This window comes from Amphiprion ocellaris, chromosome 11, assembly GCF_022539595.1.
Source record: "Amphiprion ocellaris isolate individual 3 ecotype Okinawa chromosome 11, ASM2253959v1, whole genome shotgun sequence".
Lineage (NCBI taxonomy): Eukaryota > Metazoa > Chordata > Actinopteri > Pomacentridae > Amphiprion > Amphiprion ocellaris.
The window spans coordinates 296250-316543 of record NC_072776.1 but is presented as its reverse complement, the minus strand read 5'-3'; the positions used below and the strand labels follow the sequence as shown (position 1 = coordinate 316543).

Here is a 20294-nt window from a genome sequence, read left to right as displayed (position 1 = left end):
AAAGACATGATCATGATGAACATAACCATTATTTTTTACTTTTAATAAAATGTATGCAGATGTATCCCATGGACTTCAGAAGTCTCTCAGTTATAGATTGACCGACATTATTAGTGTTTTTTGTTATTGTGTGCTCAAAGATGACTTTTGACAAGGACTTTTTTTTTTTTTTTTTTTTACCATATTTCAACTCAGCCATAATCAGACTTTTTGTCTATCAGTGTAGATTCTCAATCAGTAGCACAATGAGAAATAACAGCAAAACTGTCAAATTTTTCTCTTTAATAGTTCCTGAGATTTTACACAAAAAACAACAACAAAACAAAAAAACAAGCAACAACATCCTGTAAGTAGGTCAACGGAAAATTTGAAAACAAACACTAATAAACACTAATATCTCATCAAAATTCATATTTTATGCCCTGAAGCTTTCAAGCTAATCAGCTCTTGTCGTTTCTTGATGCTTTGAGAGGATTACTTCATGTGTGGTCAGTCTCTGGGACAGTCTGCTCCTCCTTTCTGTCCTCCATGTTACACCTGTCAGAGGGGGCGGGGCCTGTGATGTCACCTGAACCTGGGAGGGGGAGGGGGAGGATTCACCTCCGACTCTGCAGCTGTAAAGCCGAACCCTGTTCTCTGTTCTCCCTGAGCGGACTACCTGCTGTTCTGAGGGAAACTCTGGTTCCTGTGCAGAAACTAAACCCACACTAACTCTGACCCATGAAGGATTTCTGCACATGTTCCGGATTCTTCGTGGATTTTCTGTCTCCTATCGGACAGTAGAGAGTGAAGCTTCCGCTGGAGGATAAAGAGCAGCGAGATGGGAAACACGATACTGATGGCGCTGGTGTTGGTTCACCTGCCGACAGGTGAGGCTTTAAACTCTGTATAGTAAACTCTCTGACCGACTACAGGTCATACAAAATACCGATATGCCGCGGTTTTTTTTCTTGTTTTTACGGAGGAATGTGGAGAGACGCCACTCTAAGCAAACAGTCGAAACTAAGAGTTTAGTGTTCAGGTTAATCATCGACAGGTGTAAACAGGACGAGGCCGACCTGTCACGTGACTGCACCACTAGATTTCTGTAGAAATCCTCTAAAATAAAGATAAAATGTCTCATCCAAACAGGAACACAACCCTTTTCAATAAACAAAATAAATTTCAGCTTTCCTATCAAATAACTGAATTTAATGCTTAGCTTAGAATTTCTAAATGTTTATTATTCATAAATATGTTATTAATCTTAAATAAAACTCCACTTATCTGTTATCATTTTATTGTGACAGAAGGAACACTAAATAAAACTATTTCTTTTCAATCACTTCTTTTACAGACTTGCTCTGATGTGAGGTTTGCTTCTAGCTTTATTTAGTTTTAGAGTTTTATTCTGTATTCTGTCCTGTTTATTTCAGATGTTCTCTCTGGTTTTATTTGACTTTTAGCTGCCTGGTTCTTTGGTGTGATGTCCTCTCTAATTTTTTGAATCTCTGATTTTTTAAAATCTTTATTTTCTCATTTTAACCCTCAGTCTTGTTCTTTAGTTTTCAAACTGCCTACTTCCTTTGTTGTTATGATATATCCAGCTAATTATTAATTTAATTTAGTTTCATTTTTACTATTTAACTGACTGCTCTGACTTTCTCCTACATCTTGTTTGATTTTCTGTGAACACTGTGCTATATAAATGAAGTTTTTAGTATGCTATTATTATTATTACTTAAATCAAAGCAAACTTTTAAATTAATAATGTTTTTATGCATCTTGCTTTTCTTTGTTTTTCTCTGTTAAATTATGACTGAAAACTCCACAAACACTTTAAACTTTTCTCGAGTGTAATTCTGTTTTCCAAAGTACCCATTAATCTGGATTTTTACCGTTTTCCATCTGGGATTGTGCCCATTTGTAATAACAGAAACTGCACATTTTGACATATTTAGTGTTTGGGATATATCACCTGTAATTCAGGACTCACTGTAAATGGATTACTGACAAAACCACCCACACAGAAAGCTTGACCCAAAAAGGTCTAATGGATGTACTTTCCCTTAAATAATGTCAGAAAATGTTCATTTCCTCTTACTCAAGTAGGGCTGCAACCAATGATTCTTTCTAATAATTATGCAGCCTGTCAATATAACTAATGATATAAAATGTGAGAAAATGGTGCAAACTGCCCAAAATGACATCCTCAAGTTTTTATCCACAACCCAAAAATATTCAGTTTCCTGTCAGAGGGACAAAGACGCTACAAAATCCACAAAATTAATGATTGATTATTAAAATCATTGATTAATTTAATAGTTGACAGTTAGCATCTTTCCTATTCTACAAGTATTTTTTTTATCTGTGTAAAATCTTGTACTTTATGTTTTCGCCATGTTCTGCAGAAATGTTCACTGACAGAAAACTAACGTTGATTACATTCAGTTCTTAAATAAAAGGTTCTGTGGTGATCAGTGATTTTAATCAGTGCCGGTAATTTTCAGCGTTGATTATTCTGCCGAGCACCTCATCAATGAATTGTTTTATCCTTTGATAATGAGAAAATACCGTCATCTTTGTCCCAACAACAATAAAGATCAGTTTTTATCGTATGAGACATGTTTAAAAGAAACCAACATATTTTTACTTTAGAAAAGAACTTAAACTCTGTCAGTTATTGAAAATAATTGCAGCTGAATCATCTGTTAATCAGTTATTCTACTAATAAATTCAGTCCTTACATCATATTTAGAATAGCGTTAGCAAATATTTGTTTTGTGCTTATGCCCTTCATTGTTTTTGTGTTGTTGTGAATGTCTTCATTTCTTCTTTTATGATTTGTGTGACTTTTCCTATTAATAATAATGAGTCTAATCCATCTTAGAGCTGTAATCGCAGTTGATTCCTCAGTAAGTAGTAGAAAATTAACATAAAAAAATGTAAATATCTGTTGAGTGCAGCCCTAATTTTGATCATATTTTGAGACACAAAGTTCTTAACTTTTACTTTCAACCTTGAGTGATATTTTTCCTCTGTCATCAGCAGAATCTCCTGTCATCGGTCAGGTTTTTCTAAGCTCAACATTATGTACGGTGACTGACAGCTGTTATTACTTCTAAACTTGCTGCAGTTAAAGACTTGTGGAGTAAACTGTTAACTAGTCCACTCAGATTCTTACTGATCCGGCATTCAGGAGAAAACACTCGAGTGTTTTAGTCTGAAGTGACTGTAGTTTGAGTTGTGCATGCTCCTGTTTTCCATGTTTCTGTTCCTGCTGCTGTTTTCCATGTTTCTGTTCCTGCTGCTGTTTTCCATGTTTCTGTTCCTGCTCCTGTTTTCCATGTTTCTGTTCCTGCTGCTGTTTTCCATGTTTCTGTTCCTGCTCCTGTTTTCCATGTTTCTGTTCCTGCTGCTGTTTTCCATGTTTCTGTTCCTGCTGCTGTTTTCCATGTTTCTGTTCCTGCTGCTGTTTTCCATGTTTCTGTTCCTGCTGCTGTTTCCATGTTTCTGTTCCTGCTGCTGTTTTCCATGTTTCTGTTCCTGCTGCTGTTTTCCATGTTTCTGTTCCTGCTGCTGTTTTCCATGTTTCTGTTCCTGCTGCTGTTTCCATGTTTCTGTTCCTGCTGCTGTTTTCCATGTTTCTGTTCCTGTTCCTGTTTTCCATGTTTCTGTTCCTGCTGCTGTTTTCCATGTTTCTGTTCCTGCTCCTGTTTTCCATGTTTCTGTTCCTGTTCCTGTTTTCCATGTTTCTGTTCCTGCTGCTGTTTTCCATGTTTCTGTTCCTGCTCCTGTTTTCCATGTTTCTGTTCCTGTTCCTGTTTTCCATGTTCCTGTTTTCCATGTTTCTGTTCCTGCTGCTGTTTTCCATGTTTCTGTTCCTGTTCCTGTTTTCCATGTTCCTGTTCCTGTTTTCCATGTTTCTGTTCCTGCTCCTGTTTTCCATGTTTCTGTTCCTGCTGCTGTTTTCCATGTTTCTGTTCCTGCTGCTGTTTTCCATGTTTCTGTTCCTGCTGCTGTTTTCCATGTTTCTGTTCCTGCTGCTGTTTTCCATGTTTCTGTTCCTGTTCCTGTTTTCCATGTTTCTGTTCCTGCTGCTGTTTTCCATGTTTCTGTTCCTGCTCCTGTTTTCCATGTTTCTGTTCCTGTTCCTGTTTTCCATGTTTCTGTTCCTGCTGCTGTTTTCCATGTTTCTGTTCCTGCTCCTGTTTTCCATGTTTCTGTTCCTGTTCCTGTTTTCCATGTTCCTGTTTTCCATGTTTCTGTTCCTGCTGCTGTTTTCCATGTTTCTGTTCCTGTTCCTGTTTTCCATGTTCCTGTTCCTGTTTTCCATGTTTCTGTTCCTGCTCCTGTTTTCCATGTTTCTGTTCCTGCTGCTGTTTTCCATGTTTCTGTTCCTGCTGCTGTTTTCCATGTTTCTGTTCCTGCTGCTGTTTTCCATGTTTCTGTTCCTGTTCCTGTTTTCCATGTTTCTGTTCCTGCTGCTGTTTTCCATGTTTCTGTTCCTGCTGCTGTTTTCCATGTTTCTGTTCCTGTTCCTGTTTTCCATGTTCCTGTTCCTGTTTTCCATGTTTCTGTTCCTGCTCCTGTTTTCCATGTTTCTGTTCCTGCTGCTGTTTTCCATGTTTCTGTTCCTGTTCCTGTTTTCCATGTTTCTGTTCCTGCTGCTGTTTTCCATGTTTCTGTTCCTGCTGCTGTTTTCCATGTTTCTGTTCCTGTTCCTGTTTTCCATGTTCCTGTTCCTGTTTTCCATGTTTCTGTTCCTGCTCCTGTTTTCCATGTTTCTGTTCCTGCTGCTGTTTTCCATGTTTCTGTTCCTGCTGCTGTTTTCCATGTTTCTGTTCCTGCTGCTGTTTTCCATGTTTCTGTTCCTGCTCCTGTTTTCCATGTTTCTGTTCCTGCTGCTGTTTTCCATGTTTCTTCCATTTCATCTCACCGCTCTGTTCCTTCCAGAGCTGCTGTCCATTCAGGTGATCGTTCCGCAGACGGAGAGGAGGACGATGCTGTTCGCCAGCATCATTCTGCGCTGCGATTACTCAACTTCAGCAAACCCTCAGGATGTTCTGGTCACTTGGAGGTACAAATCCTTCTGCAAAGACCCCATACTGGAGTACTACTCCACAGGTGAGGCTGCAGGTGGAAGGAGGATGTCATATTTATGTGCAACTATGCTGCCGAACCGAAGAATGTGATGGAAAAAAAAGTGGTGTGCATTAAAAAGGACACAGAGGTTTGCATTAATTCTGTGGAGCTCTGAAGATTAGTTTAGTTTTTATAGAAGAAGAAGAAGAAATTTACTAACTTTAACCAGATGCTTTTGTTTACGAAATCCTACAGAACTCGGGATGTGAAGCCTCTTCTGCAGCATCAAACTCCTGTGTTTTGCATTATTGTGTGGAAGCATGAATGCAGTGGTCCCTCACCATATCACAGTTCACTTTTCACTCACTGAAGAACAACTGGAGAAAGGATATCTGCCTTTTATGTGCTCTGCAACTGGCAGATGCTTTTATTTTGACACACACATAGAGCACCAGTATAGAAAATGTGACAGGAAGTGATCAAACCCGCTTCACACTCACGTTCCTGACAACATAACACTGAACCAAACTAACTAGGCTGACTACACCACAAAAACAATAAAACACAAACACTAATAACACTGGAACACTAACATAAAACACAGTAATGACATTTAAACCCCCAACACCCCAAACTACCATGGTGCATTGCAGCACAACAGTTCAGTCACAGACCAGCTCTGCTATCGCTGCATGATTCCAAACTTTTTATGTTTTTAGTCATAACAAGGTGGATGTTAAGAGGTTAAACCCAGCAGCTGAAGAAGTGCTCATACTCTTATAAAACTGAGTAATGTTTGCTTCTGGATTGTTCCAAACAGAGAGAGGCATGTGGTCAAATATTGGCTTTAGAATATTTGTTACACAAAAGTGCACCCAAAAAATGCAGTGGATGATATTGTGTACTTTTGTGTTTTTCTTTACTGTACTGTAAATGATTCCAAAACCTATGAAAGAAACCTGCACTCCTACTCCAAAGTAACAAGTTAAAATTTAACACAAGCAGACAATGAATCAATACTAGGTGATAAACATCTCTCTAGAAGTCAAACAGCAAATCTGGTGGCAAAAAACAGTGAGGGCAGGTCTAAATACTGGGATTAATGGTGTCAGGGTTCTGGTATTGTGTGTGTGGCTCTATTAGAGAATATGATTTTAAAAATGTGATAAACTGAACCTATTCCACTATTTTTCTCTGTGTCTGAAGCCTATCAGGCGGCTCTGCAACTGGGTCAGGACCCCTCCAACGACTGTCCGGACCGCCAGCGCACCGTCCGGACAGTGATTCAGAAGAGGGGCCTCAATGAACCCATCCTGGGAGCAGACTACAGAGAACGCAAGATTACCATTCAGAACAGTAAGGAAGGATGGATGGATGGATGGATGGATGGACGGACGGACGGACAAAGGGATGGATGGATGGATGGATGGATGGATGGACGGACGGACGGACGGACGGACGGACAAAGGGATGGATGGATGGATGGATGGATGGACGGACGGACGGACAAAGGGATGGATGGATGGATGGATGGATGGATGGATGGACGGACGGACAAAGGGATGGATGGATGGATGGATGGATGGATGGACAGACAGACGGACGAAGGGATGGTTGGATGCATGGATGGAGGATGGATGGATGGATGGTTGGATGGATGGATGTTGGCTGGACGGTTGGATGGACGGATGGATGAAGGGATGGTTGGATGGATGGATGGTTGGATGGATGGATGGATGGTTGGACGGATGGTTGGATGGACAGTTGGACGGACGGATGGATGGATGGATGGATGGATGGATGGATCGATGGATGGACGGACGGATGGTTGGATGGATGGTTGGATGGACGGTTGGACGGATGGATGAAGGGATGGTTGGATGCATGGATCGATGTAGGATGGATGGTTGGATGGATGGTTGGTTGGATGAATGATTGGATGGATGGATGGTTGGATGGATGGATGGTTGGATGGATGCATGGATGCATGGATGCATGGATGGATGGATTGATGGATGGATGGATGGATAAACTTTGTTTGTCACAGACAGTGACTGAAATTCTCCTTTGACAGGCTCCAACAATAAAAATACAACAAATGAAAACCCATTTAAAACACAAACTGACAAAGTACAGATGTCTAAAAGAAATGTTAAAAAGAAACAGCAGCCGATAAAAAATAGATGTAGTTTCATTTTGTTCAGGGTGGTTATTATATCCACACTGCCAGTCAAACATCTGGACACACCTTCTCATTCAATGAGTTTAATTATTTTATATATTATAGATTAAAACTGAAGACATCCAAACTATAAAAGAACACAAATAGAATCATGTTGTAAATAAAATAGTGTTCAGTATTAATTTACAATGTAGAAAATAATAGAAATACATAAAAAGCTTAGAATGAGAAGGAAAGGAGAACTGTTGACTGTTTAAATATTTAAATTCTTTAAGAGGGTTTTTATTGTGATCTCCAGTAAATGCATCACTTTATAGAATCACTGCTTTTATCCTCATTTCTGTACAAGTTCAAGCAAACGAAGTGTAATGACTACAGATATTTCTAACCACCGTATTCTCAGTGGATTAAACAGAAATTCAACCTGGACTACTGAGCTAGTCTGAACCTCCTCAGACCAGAGCTTTGGCTGCAGTAACCAATAGATCTAATAATTGGATAATAACTAATATCTAATTATTATGTTTACTAGGTTTATTTGATTTATATTATAAGTATATTATATTTACATTGTTAGTATTATTATTGTTGTTGTTATTATTAATAGTATTATAACAATCAACAATACGCTCTTTTTGAAAAAAAAGATGTCCACATATGTGGTCGCCAGGTTTCAGGAGGTTAAAGTGGAAAAAAAACACTGAAAATTAATTAGAAGCACAATTTCATTGCTAAAGTTAAACAATGTCCAAAAATAGCATTTAAAAAGGTTATCCATATTCTTCAGTAGTCAGATTGTTTATTAAATGCTAATGAAATGTGTGAAATTCAGCAGTATACATATGAATATTACACATTATCCTACAAACCATGACAGCAGCTCGCTAACAGAACGTGCACGTGCTGAATGTGGTCACGCATTGCTCCGCTCGACTGGTTTTATTCCAGCCTACATAATACTGTATTATTATTTGCCTATTCAGTGATGATTTTACAGGATGCCATCTGTCCTCCTTCCCATCATGCTGGGTTATAAAATCATAGACAGAGGCGGCTAGCTGCACAACATGAAGGATTCAGCTGTTAACTGTTGCTGTACTTGATGATAATTAGTCGAACCAACCAGTATTTGTGGTGCAAATTAGCGAAGGCAGCACATTCTAATCGTTCAGTCAACTTATCATCACATTCTGAGCAAAAACTGTTCACTGAGCATCTTTTATTTTTACTGCAGTGAGTCATTTCAGAGGAAACCCGAAACTGCTCCCTGAAGCTAAAGTCCTGCTTTGTGTCAACAGAGGCTGACCTGGTCATCACTGAGGTGATGTGGTGGGATAACGGGGTGTATTTCTGCAACATCGATGCTGCTGGAGACACGACAGGAGACTCAGATCGAGAAGTCAAACTCATCGTGTTCCGTAAGTGGATTCATTTAAGCCTCGTGTCGTCCTGCGGGTCCAAATTGACCTGTTTTGAAGTTTGAAAATGTGGAAAAAATATATATTGTCACAGTGAAACTTCTGATGTCCACATTTTCATCATTTTTGGGAAATCTTTGAACATTTTTTGGTGGAAAAAAAGAAATGTTAAAAATGTTTCTTAAGAACATTCACAAAAAATCAACCAAAATCCAGCGAATTTCGCTGGATTTTGGTTGATTCTTATGTGAATGTTCTTAAGAAAATATTAGAAGTTTTACTGATATATATGGAATCACTTTAGATATTTTTAGGATTTTTTGGAAGATTTTTACAAGAATGTTCTTGCCAAATTTGAGGGATTTTTTTAAAAAATAAAACTTTTAGGGGAAACTTTTAAGGAATTATTGGAATTTTCTTCCTGAAGGTTTTGCAAATTTTCAGAAATTTGGGGGATTTTTTTTGCTGAATTTTTGGATTTTTTTCAGACAAGGAAACAATATTTTTGGTGTCTGTAAATGAAGACAATAGGAGGGTTAAGTTTGTGACGCTCAGAGTCAAATAAAATACACCAAACACTGAACTATCCGTAGTTGTGTCAGTAATCCTATTTTCCTCTCGTGTTCCAGACTGGCTGACGGTTCTGTTAATCGTCATCGGCGCTCTCATGCTCATCATGCTCTTCTGCATCTGCTGCTGTCAGTGCTGCCCACAGAGGTGCTGCTGCTATGTCCGCTGTCCATGCTGTCCTCAGACCTGCTGCTGCCCAGAAAAAGGTACAAGAGACGATTGTGCTGCTGGTTTGCTGTTCACTCACAGCTGCTTTAACCCTCATCAGTACACCTGGGTCCATGTGGACACCAGGGGTATATAACTTGTCATATTTTTTTATCTGTAAGTTGCATTTTTCAGTCCCTTTAGCTAGTCGTCTCCCACATACTTGCCATCACATAACCAAAGCGTATTGGATTCCAACCAGATTTGTGGTGTAAATATAGAAAAATCATTTGGGGTCCATTGGGGACCCCAGCTAGATCCCAGCCAGACTGTGTGTCTTTAATTTGTGTATGTTTGTGTTGTGCTGCTCTTGTGATGACTGCTGCAGTTGCATTGTGTTTCATTTCAGTTCAGGAGTTCTCACACTAATACTGTAAGCAATACACATCAGTAACCATCAATAGTAATTTCATTGTTTCTTTCATATTTGTATGTACAGACGACTCACGTTTTAGGAAAATATACATTGAGAGGATATGGACAGGTACAGAAATGTGAAACAGATGAAATACTACTGGGGTCCAGCTGGATGCCAAGTGTACTGATGAGGGTTAAAGGTAAAGTCACCTGACTGAATCAGGAGACAGACACTTCTGTGGTACAAAAAGGATTCAAACTTTTCTTAAGTAGAAATGACAATTTATAAATACACTAACTGAAATAAAAGTACTGCATCTGTACTGATCTTAACTATATACACACGTGGACAAAATAGTTGGTACCCCTCGGTTAATGAAAGAAAAACCCACAATGGTCACAGAAATAATTTGAATCTGACAAAAGTTATAATAAATAAAAATTCTATGAAAATGAATCAATGAAAATCAGACATTGCTTTTGAACTGTGGTTCAACAGAATTATTTTAAAAAATAAACTCAGGCCTGGACAAAAATGATGGTACCCCTAGAAAAGACTGAAAATAATGTGACCATAGAGACATGTTCTATCAAGGTGTGTCCTCTAATTAGCATCACAGGTGTCTACAAACTTGTAATCAGTCAGTCGGCCTATTTATAGGGTTACAGTAGTCACTGTGCTGTTTGGTGACATGGTGTGTATCACACTAAACATGGACCAGAGGAAGCCAAGGAGAGAGTTGTCTCAGGAGATTAGAAAGAAAATTATAGACCAGCATGTTAAAGGTAAAGGCTAGAAGACCATCTCCAAGCAGCTTGATGTTCCTGTGACTACAGTTGCACATATTATTCAGAAATGTAAGATCCATGGGACTGTAGCCAACCTCCCTGGACGTGGCCACAGGAGGAAAACTGATGACAAATGGAAGAGATGGATAATAGGAATGGAAACAAAAGAGTCCAGAACAACCTCTAAAGACATTAAAGGTGAACTCCAAGGTCAAGCTACATCAGTGTCAGATCACACCATCCGTCATTGTTTGAGCCAAAGTGGACTTCATGGGAGACGACCAAGGAGGACACCATTGTTGAAAACAAATCATAAAAAAGCCAGACTGGAATTTGCCAAACTGCATGTTGACAAGCCACAAAGCTTCTGGGAGAATGTCCTATGGACAGACGAGACAAAACTGGAACTTTTTGGTACATCAGCTCTATGTTCACAGATGCAGAAATGAAGCATATGAAGAAAAGAACACTGTCCCTACTGTGGAACATGGAGGAGGTTCTGTTATGTTCTGGGGCTGCTTTGCTGCATCTGGTACAGGGTGTCTGGAATCTGTGCAGGTACAATGAAATCTCATGACTATCAAGGTATTCTAGAGAGAAATGTGCTGCCCAGTGTCAGAAAGCTTGGTCTCAGTCGCAGGTCATGGGTCTTGCAACAGGATAATGAGCCATAATAACTTTAAAATTGTTAATTTGAACAAATTCTGAGTCATTTTGCAATATTTTTAAGTAATTTTGGACAGTTTTCGAGTTGTTTTGAACACATTTTGGGGGCGGCATGGCTCAGTGGGTAGAGTGGCCGTCTTGTACTGGAGGGTTGCCGGTTTGATCCTGGCCTAGAGAGCCCATGTCCAGGTGTCCCTGAGCAAGACAACGAACCCCTAACTGCTCCTGATGGGTCGTGGTTAGCGCCTTGCATGGCAGCTCCCAGCATCAGTGTGTGAATGTGTGTGTGAATGGATGAATGTGATGTATAATGTAAAGCACTTTGGGTATCGTTACAGGTATAGTAAAGCACTATATAAATACAGACCATTTACATTTTGAGACATTTTGAACAACTTTCAAGTAATTTTGCACTTCAGTAAATGCTCTTGGATCATTTTTTTAATCACTGCTGTTTGCTGATATTCACAAACAAATACACAAGAGAAAGTGTGTTGGATAGAGAGCTCATATTTTATTGCTCTAATTGTAGTCACGTGCAAAACTTGTTTGGCCTTCTTTGTTTCCGAACATGCGTTGATGTGGTATGCAGCAGTGATCTTTCTTTTGTAAATGAATGTCAGCTGCCGGATGTGTCGCTGTGTGTCATAAAATCCCAGGATGCATGAGACACATCAGTAGTATGACACATTTAAAAAAGATTTTAAAAAACAGTTCCTTTTAGCTGAAGATGCTTTGACATGTGACATATGCAGGAGAAGTGGAAATGTAAATGTCTGTTGTGTGACTGGCATGATCCACTGATTGTTCTTTTTTAATCTTCAACAGTATCATGCACATTACTATTATTATTATTATTATTATTATTATTATTATTATTATTATTATTATTATTAGTGTGTAAATCAAAATGTGAACTGCTGTTATCGCTTATTTGGGGCTCTGATTCCAGCTGTGATGCAGCACAGGATGCTGCAAGAGGCTCAGAAGGCCATGGCTCCCTGGATGAACGGTCAGCCCATTTACGCTCCCATCAGCTCCAACGTCTCCTCCCAGGGCATCCCCCTACTCTATTCAGGTGAGTGGCACAAAAGCACAATAAGAATCAACCTTTAATCCGTCTTTGAATGCTTTGTTGCATCATTCAAGGACGTGTGTTTGGTTTGGCTTCAGAAGCTGGAGGACACAATGATGTCAAATAAAACACTGACACTATGCAAACTGCTGCATTTATATACATTTATATCAGCAAATATCACAAAGACTAGAACTGTTTTTGTCTTTTGAAAAATAGCAAAACTTAAATAGTGTCTTTATTAAATGACTTCAAAGAAAAACACAGGATTTTATTGCAACGTTAAAAATTTGATTATAGAGAGTAATTTCCCTCTTACTTTTCCCTCTAACATGCATGTGATTGGTGTTTTTCAACTCAACTTCAGCTTTATTGTCATTCAGCAATGTATGCAGTACACAGTTAATCGAAATGATGGTTCTCACATCCATTCACAGTGCAGAAATAAGGGTAATACTATAAAAAGTTAAGAACAAATATAAGGTAAAATAAATATAAGATAAATTAAAAAGATTAAACTAAATACAAAAACAAAAACGGGTTCAGCCTTGAGTTGTGCAGATATTCTTTTGAGCTGTGTACCCCAGGAAGCTCCACCCTTTAGATAGTTATTACAGAAACAAAAACTTCACAAAGACTTCACTGTTGCCTCTAAATTTGATTTCTAAGTGTAATAATTAAAGGCAGACCAGGTGAGCTTATGAGCTTTCTTTTATTTGTTTTGTGTACAGTAATACTATTCAAATAGATTTTAGTCCTTAAACTCACTGTGAGTTTATGACTAATAGAACATAATGTACTGAAAGCAAATCCTCCTAAGGGAAGCTGGTGAATACATGAAGGTTTTTGTTGTGACCACCCTGAGCCTCCCTTTAGCTCAGAAGAGGAGTGTCGCACCTCATTGTTTTGCAGCGTCTTTGTTCAGGTTCACTATCAACACTCTTACTGCTTTCAGTGTTTTCAGTGAAAAAAGCTTCAAAAACGCCACTGAACATGACCTGTCCAGCACGAAACAACAGATATTTAGCAGTTAGCAGCTAGAGAGATAAATATTTTTCTTAGTGGTAGATTGAGATCAAAAACAGAGCTAAAGGAGAGTGAATACTGGAGTCAGATCCATCAGGTGGCCAAAAACAAAGACCTGAAGTGAATGATAGTACTGTACCATAACTGCTGGATGTAAAAACTGACAGCTTCATGAGGTTAAAACATTCAACTGTTGTGTTTATGCTGCTTCAAATTTATTTTTAAAAGGTTGTTTTAGTTTCAGTTGTTGTTTCATACCTCTGATTTCTGCTGCTTTGACTCCAGGTTCATATGCAGACTACCCAACCAAGCAGAACTTCTCCATGGCTCCCATGGAGCTGTCTCCCATGGCCCTGCAGCCTCCTCCTCCTCCACATCATGTCAACGGTAGCATGCGTAGCAGCATTCAAGGTACCAACCAGGTGTTGGACTATCTGGAGAACCAGGTGAGAGGGCTGGACGTCGTGGCGCCTCAAATGGCTCCAGTCCACAACATGCACCCATTACAGTCCCACCCCCAGCCCCAGGTGGCCCCTCCAGCCGTCCCCTACACCCCTGGACCTCCCAGCATGCTGTCTGCGCTGGATGAGATGGGGGTGAGAGGGGTGGAGAGGAGGGTGATCACTCTGCCTCCTATTATCCAGCGTGTTCCTGGAAGTAGAGATGCAGCCAGAGGAGGCCAGAGGATGTCCAGCCGGTCCAGCGGCAGCACCAACCGCTCTGGTTTCCCTAGCGACCGCCGTGGATACAGGCACGGAGACGTCTCTCCTCCCAGACGGGGGATCCTGCGTGATTACAGCGATGATTCGGATCGGGACGCCAGGCGGCTAAGAGAACCTCACAGAGGGTCGAGGAATGACCGAGGAAGCTCCAACAGCAGGAGAGGAGGTGGATCCAGACCACGAGCCCGAAGCAGAGACGACTTGATGGAGGAGCTGCACAGCAGAACAGCTCGGAGGGAGAGGAGCTATTCTCCTCCTCAGCACCGCAGAGCATCCTGGAGCTCAGAGGAGGAGGACAGCAGGAGGGGAAAAGGAGGTAGAGGCGGCGACTGGCCAGAGAAGCCTCCCAGCTACTCCTCCATCGAGATCCAGGCTGGACGCAGTAACGGCAGGAGGAACTACAACCGCCTTTCTGTAAGAACAACTCACAACTACTGACACATGCTCGCTAGTGTGGTTATATTTGTCTGCTTTTTAAAGGCCTGACCTCTTTCTAACCCTGCTTGTATCAGTCAGTCCACAGCTTTGATGCAGAGTGAGATATCCCAACAGTGTTCCAGATTCTGCAAACCAAATACTCATACTGACAGTACTATTCCAGGGACAGCATCATTCAGTCACAATCCAGACTAAAGCCCTATTCCCATGGGATTAGTATCACCTCAGGACCAGTGGTGATGTGCAATAATAGTAGAGAATGCCTGTGATCTTAATCCTGTGTGAATGTCTCATGTCTGTACATTGTAAAGTGTAAATTCCCTCCCATATTGCATTATTGATAATGCTAGTCCCATGTGAGTCTGCATCTCAGTGATTGGGGGGGATTTTAGGTTTTTTTTTTTTTTTATTGCATGCCTTCTACCTCTTTCTGGGCAGCATTTCAGGTGTAAATGCAGGAGTAGGCCAATGCACAACAGACCCGTGGAGCATTCACAGAAACGACAAAATCAGAACAACAAGAAGAGGGAAATCTGGGAGGAAACTGAGAAGTATGACATGGATGGATGGATGGATGGATGGATGGATGGATGAATGAATGATAAATGAATGGATGGATGGATGGATGGAGGATGAATGATGGATGGATGATGGATGGATGGATGATGGATGGATGGATGGAGGCTGAATGATGGATGGATGGATGGATGGATGGATGGAGGATGGATGGATGGATGGAGGATGGATGGATGATGTTCATTTTGTTGTTGACTATCATAGGATAACGTTATTTCTTTTACACTGACAAATCAAAAATAAGATGGTTTTACCTTAGCTGACATGTTTCAACTGCAACTGCAGTCTTCTTCAGAGCGTCATCTGGCGTGTGCTGACGTGTCCTTTTTATCATGTGACCAGTCTGACAGATCTGTCAGAATCTGTCAGATAGGCCACGCCCCCCCGCTGTCCGGTGGTCTCTGGAGGATGGAGTCCCAGGTATTAGAGGGTGTAGTCCCCCTCGTCCCGGTTCATGGAGCAGCTCGCATGTCAGCAAGGTAAAACCATCCTTTCTTACTGATTTGTCAGTGAAAAAAGTAACGCTATCCTATAGATGGATAGATAGACGGACGGACGGACAGACAGACAGATGGATGGATAGATCTATAGATACTTTATTAATCCTGTGGGATGTGTAGCAGCGTGCGGTAAGAAACATTTTTCTAGGCATATCTTTCAACAGGCTGAATCCAAACGCCCTGATGGCCCGTTACCTTGACAACGCTGCCCACTGTTCTCAGGTCACGTTGCTGCTGTAGATGTGTTTACTGTTGCCATGACGACGACATACCACATTAAAAGTGATCATTTTAACCAAACCACAAGCTCTCCATGAACCTAGCCAGTGGTTTTTGTGCCTAAAGCTAACGAGACTCTACCAATAGCGCTGTTCCAACACAGGCTTTAACAGCGACGTATCGGCCAGAGGGTTCTGGAAAGCACAGATTATGTTGTCATGGTGACGCCGTTGGTTCATCAACAGATTTGACATATCTGGGCTGTAATGTCAGTAAATTCCAGTAAAATACAGACTTCGCTTATCCCGTGTGAATGCACTGCAGGAAACACAGATGTGGAGGTCCATCCATCCATCCATCCATCCATCCATCCATCCATCCATTATCTATACACTGCTTAATCCTCACTAGGGTCATGGGGGCGCTGGAGTCTATCCCAGCTGACTCAGGTGAAGGCAGGGGACACCCTAGACAGGTCACCAGTCTGTCACAGGGCTACATACAGAGACAAACAATCACTCTCACATTCACACCTACGGGCAATTTAGAATGATCAATTAACCTCAGCATATTTTTGGACTGTGGGAGGAAGCCGGAGTACCCGGAGAAAACCCACGCATGCACAGGGAGAACATGCAAACTCCATGCAGAAAGATCCCGGGAAAGCCGGGACGCGAACCAGGGATCTTCTAGCTGCAAGGTGAAAGTGCTAACCACTGCACCACTGTGCAGCCCCAGACGTGGAGGTATAATTCACAAATTACCAGAGATCCCCGGTGGTACTAATCCTGTGCGACTGGTATATAAGAGTGCAAAAAACTGGCTTTTAAACATGTTTGAATGGCAAGAGCTGGGTTTGTGCAGTAGTTCACAGTGGACATGTAGGTTAACGAGTGACCAGCAGTGGGCTCCAGCTACACCGGTTCTAAGAGGTTCTAAGAGGTCATGGGAGGCAGCCGTCCCAAGACGTTAGCAGGGATGGAACTGGATGATTAATGGCAGCTTCGTGGTCATGTAATACTTTATCCACATGGTCGGCATACAGTCACCAGTCAGATGGATTAGACATCAGCTCCACAGCAGCACTGTGAAAAAACTCAACAGTAGTTCAGTAGTACGGCGTTAAATAATCGTACATTTAGGGGGGTTTCTAATTGTTACTCACACATCATGTAAAAGTCTAAATTCTCATGCAAGTAGTTACTACGTTTAAGGTGTTTTTCAATCAAAAGTTTTCATCAGTCCCTTGTTCCTTTGGTTTTGGAGATATTATCAGTGCATGTTGTACAGACATCCATGGTCTGAGCATCATGAGGTTTATAAATGTGTTTTTTTTAAGTGAAATCTCTCCTTAGCTCTCAGACAGATTGACACAGATGTCTGCTCAGGATGAACTGTAACTTCGATTTAAATCTAGCTCTAAAGTGGAAAATATATTGTGGATTCCAAATCACATACTTTTTGTTTTTACCTTTACTAAGGACTGCAGCTGTCCTAAATGGACACTTCCATACATTAAGTACACAACTGAAACCTCATCATAATATCACATCTTGACAGTTTTGTTCCCTGCATTCGGAATATGAATGTCTGCTTAAGCTTATTTATTCCTGACATACCTGTAGAACTGTGTGTGAGAATGACCAGAAAAGCATTGTGACTTGCATGCTGGAAGCTGCTTCCAGATGTAGTAGAGCTTTGGACATAATGCATCTGACATACTATGTACTGGGGAAATACAAAATCTTTTTCTGGCATGCTGAATGATTTGGTGGTATGGGGACTGAAACGCAGCTAAATGGCTGCAAAACCAGTGACTTTCCCATCATCCTCAGTGGTACTTTAATCTTAATTAACAAATGTTTGTCAGCTAAGATGCTTAAATAAAATAGTAAATACTGCACCTGCTTGGCATCAGGATGTTAACATCATTATCTCAAATTTCTGCTTTACTTAAATACACCTGCACAGATCTTAGTGCTGACTGCTTTCTTTCCTTCATCTCATCTTTCCTTTGACTTGCATGTGTCAAATCATCTCCATTTTTGACTTTAATCTCTCATTTGTCACTTTTCTGTCTCGTAGGATAGAAGCTCCCATAGCAGCACCAGCGTAGTCATCTGAAACATTTCTATCTGTTCACCTTTTCCTGAATATTTCCACAACGGCGAACATGAAGACAAAGAGTAGGTACCTTAATCTGTCCTGTGGGCTGAAAATTAGAGTTGTTCTTGTGAATTTGAATAGTGAAAATGTACTGTATGGTTATAGTTGTACTCTGTAAGCACTGTATTTTTATGTATGCTGAAAAAGAGGGCAGTTAAGGCTGTATAATGCAGATAAGATGTAGTTGTATTTAGGCCTCGTCCACATGTACAGGGGTATTTTTTAAACAGCTTTTTCAATGTGTTTTTCATTTGCATGTAGGCAATTTTAGATCCGTAGAAACTCAGGTTCTGGTAAACGTTCTCCTTTGTGAAGACATTCAGAGACTCAGTTTACATTAACAGGGAAAACTGAGGAAATTGTGCATTTGCTTGCCTGAATACAAAACCTCTGTTGTTTACAAGAAGTGATTTTATGCAGCTGTTGGCGTGCCCAAACTAATGCTCATCTTTTTACGGCACTTTTTAGACTTTAGTAGTTATTGCAGCCAATTTGCTGGAAGTGCACGAAAAATTAACAGAATTTAATCATGCTACAACTTTAATTTGCTGCTTAAACGAAAACAGTTGTCATTTTCTGTGACTAATTTTCAAGAGAATGCTGCCTGATATCACACCATTTACTCTGATTTAAGAGTTTTTGAATCCAGTGAGTTTGTTTTTCTTCACTTCATTTTTGTTCACAACTTATTTGTGTTAAAAATTTAAATCCGTGCCCAGAATGGCGTGTGTCGAGTACAACGTCAGGTCTAAATGGTATTCAGAGTTTTGAGAAAAGTTCCCAGCTGATTTTTTCAGCTGTTTTTAAATCTTTTTATTATTTCCAAACAGATACACTCACAAACAGAATCACCATGATCATTCCAGAATAATGAATTCTTTCCAAATTGAGTTATTAATTACTCTGATGAAAATTCCTGTATTTTTTTATATAAATGGAAGAAAAACAACATAATACACCCCTAATGGCTACAAGGTTAGTGTCATAGTGCCACCTGGTGGTTTGTCGTGCCCTTAACAGGGCTTCTGCTCAGTTTTGCATTTTCATTTCTTATTCTATGTAGAGAATAATAAACCCTGTTTAAAGACATGTTGTGCTGATGGACGAGGCTTCAGTCTGATCTCTTGCTATTGAGATAATTAATGTTTGATTCTTGTCCTGCTGTCTAACGCTGTCATCTGTAATTGTGCTATCGTTTTGGTGATGGATAAATTGTCTTTTTGGTGAAGCAGATATCAAAGTTTCAACAATCAGATTGTTGAATACTGTAAGATTTTATGGAGTATGTAGGTTTGTCATTGTGGACCTGTTATGTGTCTTTTTTAGAAGACAGAGACTGTGGATGTGTTTTTGTTTTTTTACAGTAATTAACTCAACTATTTAAAGAATTTTATTTCAGATGTATTTGTCCATGATAACATTAGAAGGCAGCAGAAATACAAGCTACACTACATAGACATTTCTAGAAAACAGACAGATTAGTGGAAGATTCTGCTGTAATTACTGGACCCACAATAACACACAATAATTGTGATTTTCATTAATGTTTGCTTATGTTATGAACACTAATACAGATGTACCATTATGACATGTATGTTTTTAATAAAACATTTTCTATACAGCTAGTGAAGTGGGTCATTTATGTTCTTAGATTTAATTTGAATTCAAAAGCTTTATTTAAAAATGGATCCTGACACTTATTACCAAAGTGGTGAAGTCCCCCTTTGCCTTAGATCTGCAGGTTTTAATTTGATTACTTGCAGGTTTGTTTGGAACTTTGTGGCACTAAAATCAAATATCAGCTGCGTCTTTAATTCTTCTACACTTTTGTGACGCTGTTTTTATTTTAGTTCATTACTGCAAACTACCTGATAGCAAAAAAAATACAACATCAAAACAATAATGGGATTTTTTTTGTAAATACACAAAATGCAGATTTAAAATGAGCAATTTTTACTTGATGTATGAAAGGGGGATAAGATCAGAACGTGAAAGTGTTTCAGTGCAGAAAGGTGAATCGTGTGTTCTGTACATCAGATTTGTGGCTGTTTTTTTTTTTATTTTTAATTTTATTTTTTTTCTGTTAAAAATTTTTTTCACCCTTGTATATATTGTAAATAAAGCTGCTGTAACAATGTAAATTTCCCCTGGAGTGGGGAGAAATAAAGAACTTTATCTTTATCTTATGTGATCTGTAGATTTGTGGGGTTATTGGTTTTAGGATTGTGTTCATCACTTCATAAAATATGAAATGGTTGAAATTTTACTCGGCTGCCAAATTATTTAGTAAACTTTCTAAATTGCTAGAAGAAATGCTGT

General features: G+C 39.8%; 1 protein-coding gene across 3 annotated transcripts; it reads left to right on the top strand.

The window, feature by feature from the left end:
* Nucleotides 1-583: 583 nt before the first annotated feature.
* Nucleotides 584-20156, top strand: ildr1b (immunoglobulin-like domain containing receptor 1b). Of its 3 annotated transcripts, XR_008603240.1 has the most exons (10): nucleotides 584-869; nucleotides 4936-5106; nucleotides 6271-6420; nucleotides 8545-8664; nucleotides 9294-9440; nucleotides 12206-12331; nucleotides 13640-14490; nucleotides 14953-15065; nucleotides 15433-15569; nucleotides 17895-20156. XR_008603240.1 is itself a non-coding variant. In XM_055015239.1 (9 exons), exons 1-9 carry the CDS (start codon nucleotides 821-823, stop codon nucleotides 17923-17925), a joined length of 1782 nt encoding a protein of 593 aa, XP_054871214.1. In that variant the 5' UTR covers nucleotides 584-820; the 3' UTR covers nucleotides 17926-20156. The 3 variants fall into 3 exon arrangements, 2 of the variants coding, with proteins under 2 accessions (XP_054871214.1, XP_054871215.1); XM_055015239.1 differs by lacking the exon at nucleotides 14953-15065; XM_055015240.1 differs by lacking the exons at nucleotides 14953-15065; nucleotides 15433-15569 and having other exon boundaries at nucleotides 585-869.
* Nucleotides 20157-20294: the final 138 nt, after the last annotated feature.

What these genes read in the sequence shown, in the direction of transcription:
- ildr1b (XM_055015239.1), top strand. Translation starts at nt 821, where the DNA reads ATGGGAAACACGATACTGATGGCGCTGGTGTTGGTTCACCTGCCGACA. An exon ending in CATCCCCCTACTCTATTCAG is followed by an intron (nt 12,332 to 13,639) that starts GTGAGTGGCACA and finishes CTTTGACTCCAG; the next exon opens with GTTCATATGCAGACTACCCA. An exon ending in GGAACTACAACCGCCTTTCT is followed by an intron (nt 14,491 to 15,432) that starts GTAAGAACAACT and finishes TCATGTGACCAG; the next exon opens with TCTGACAGATCTGTCAGAAT.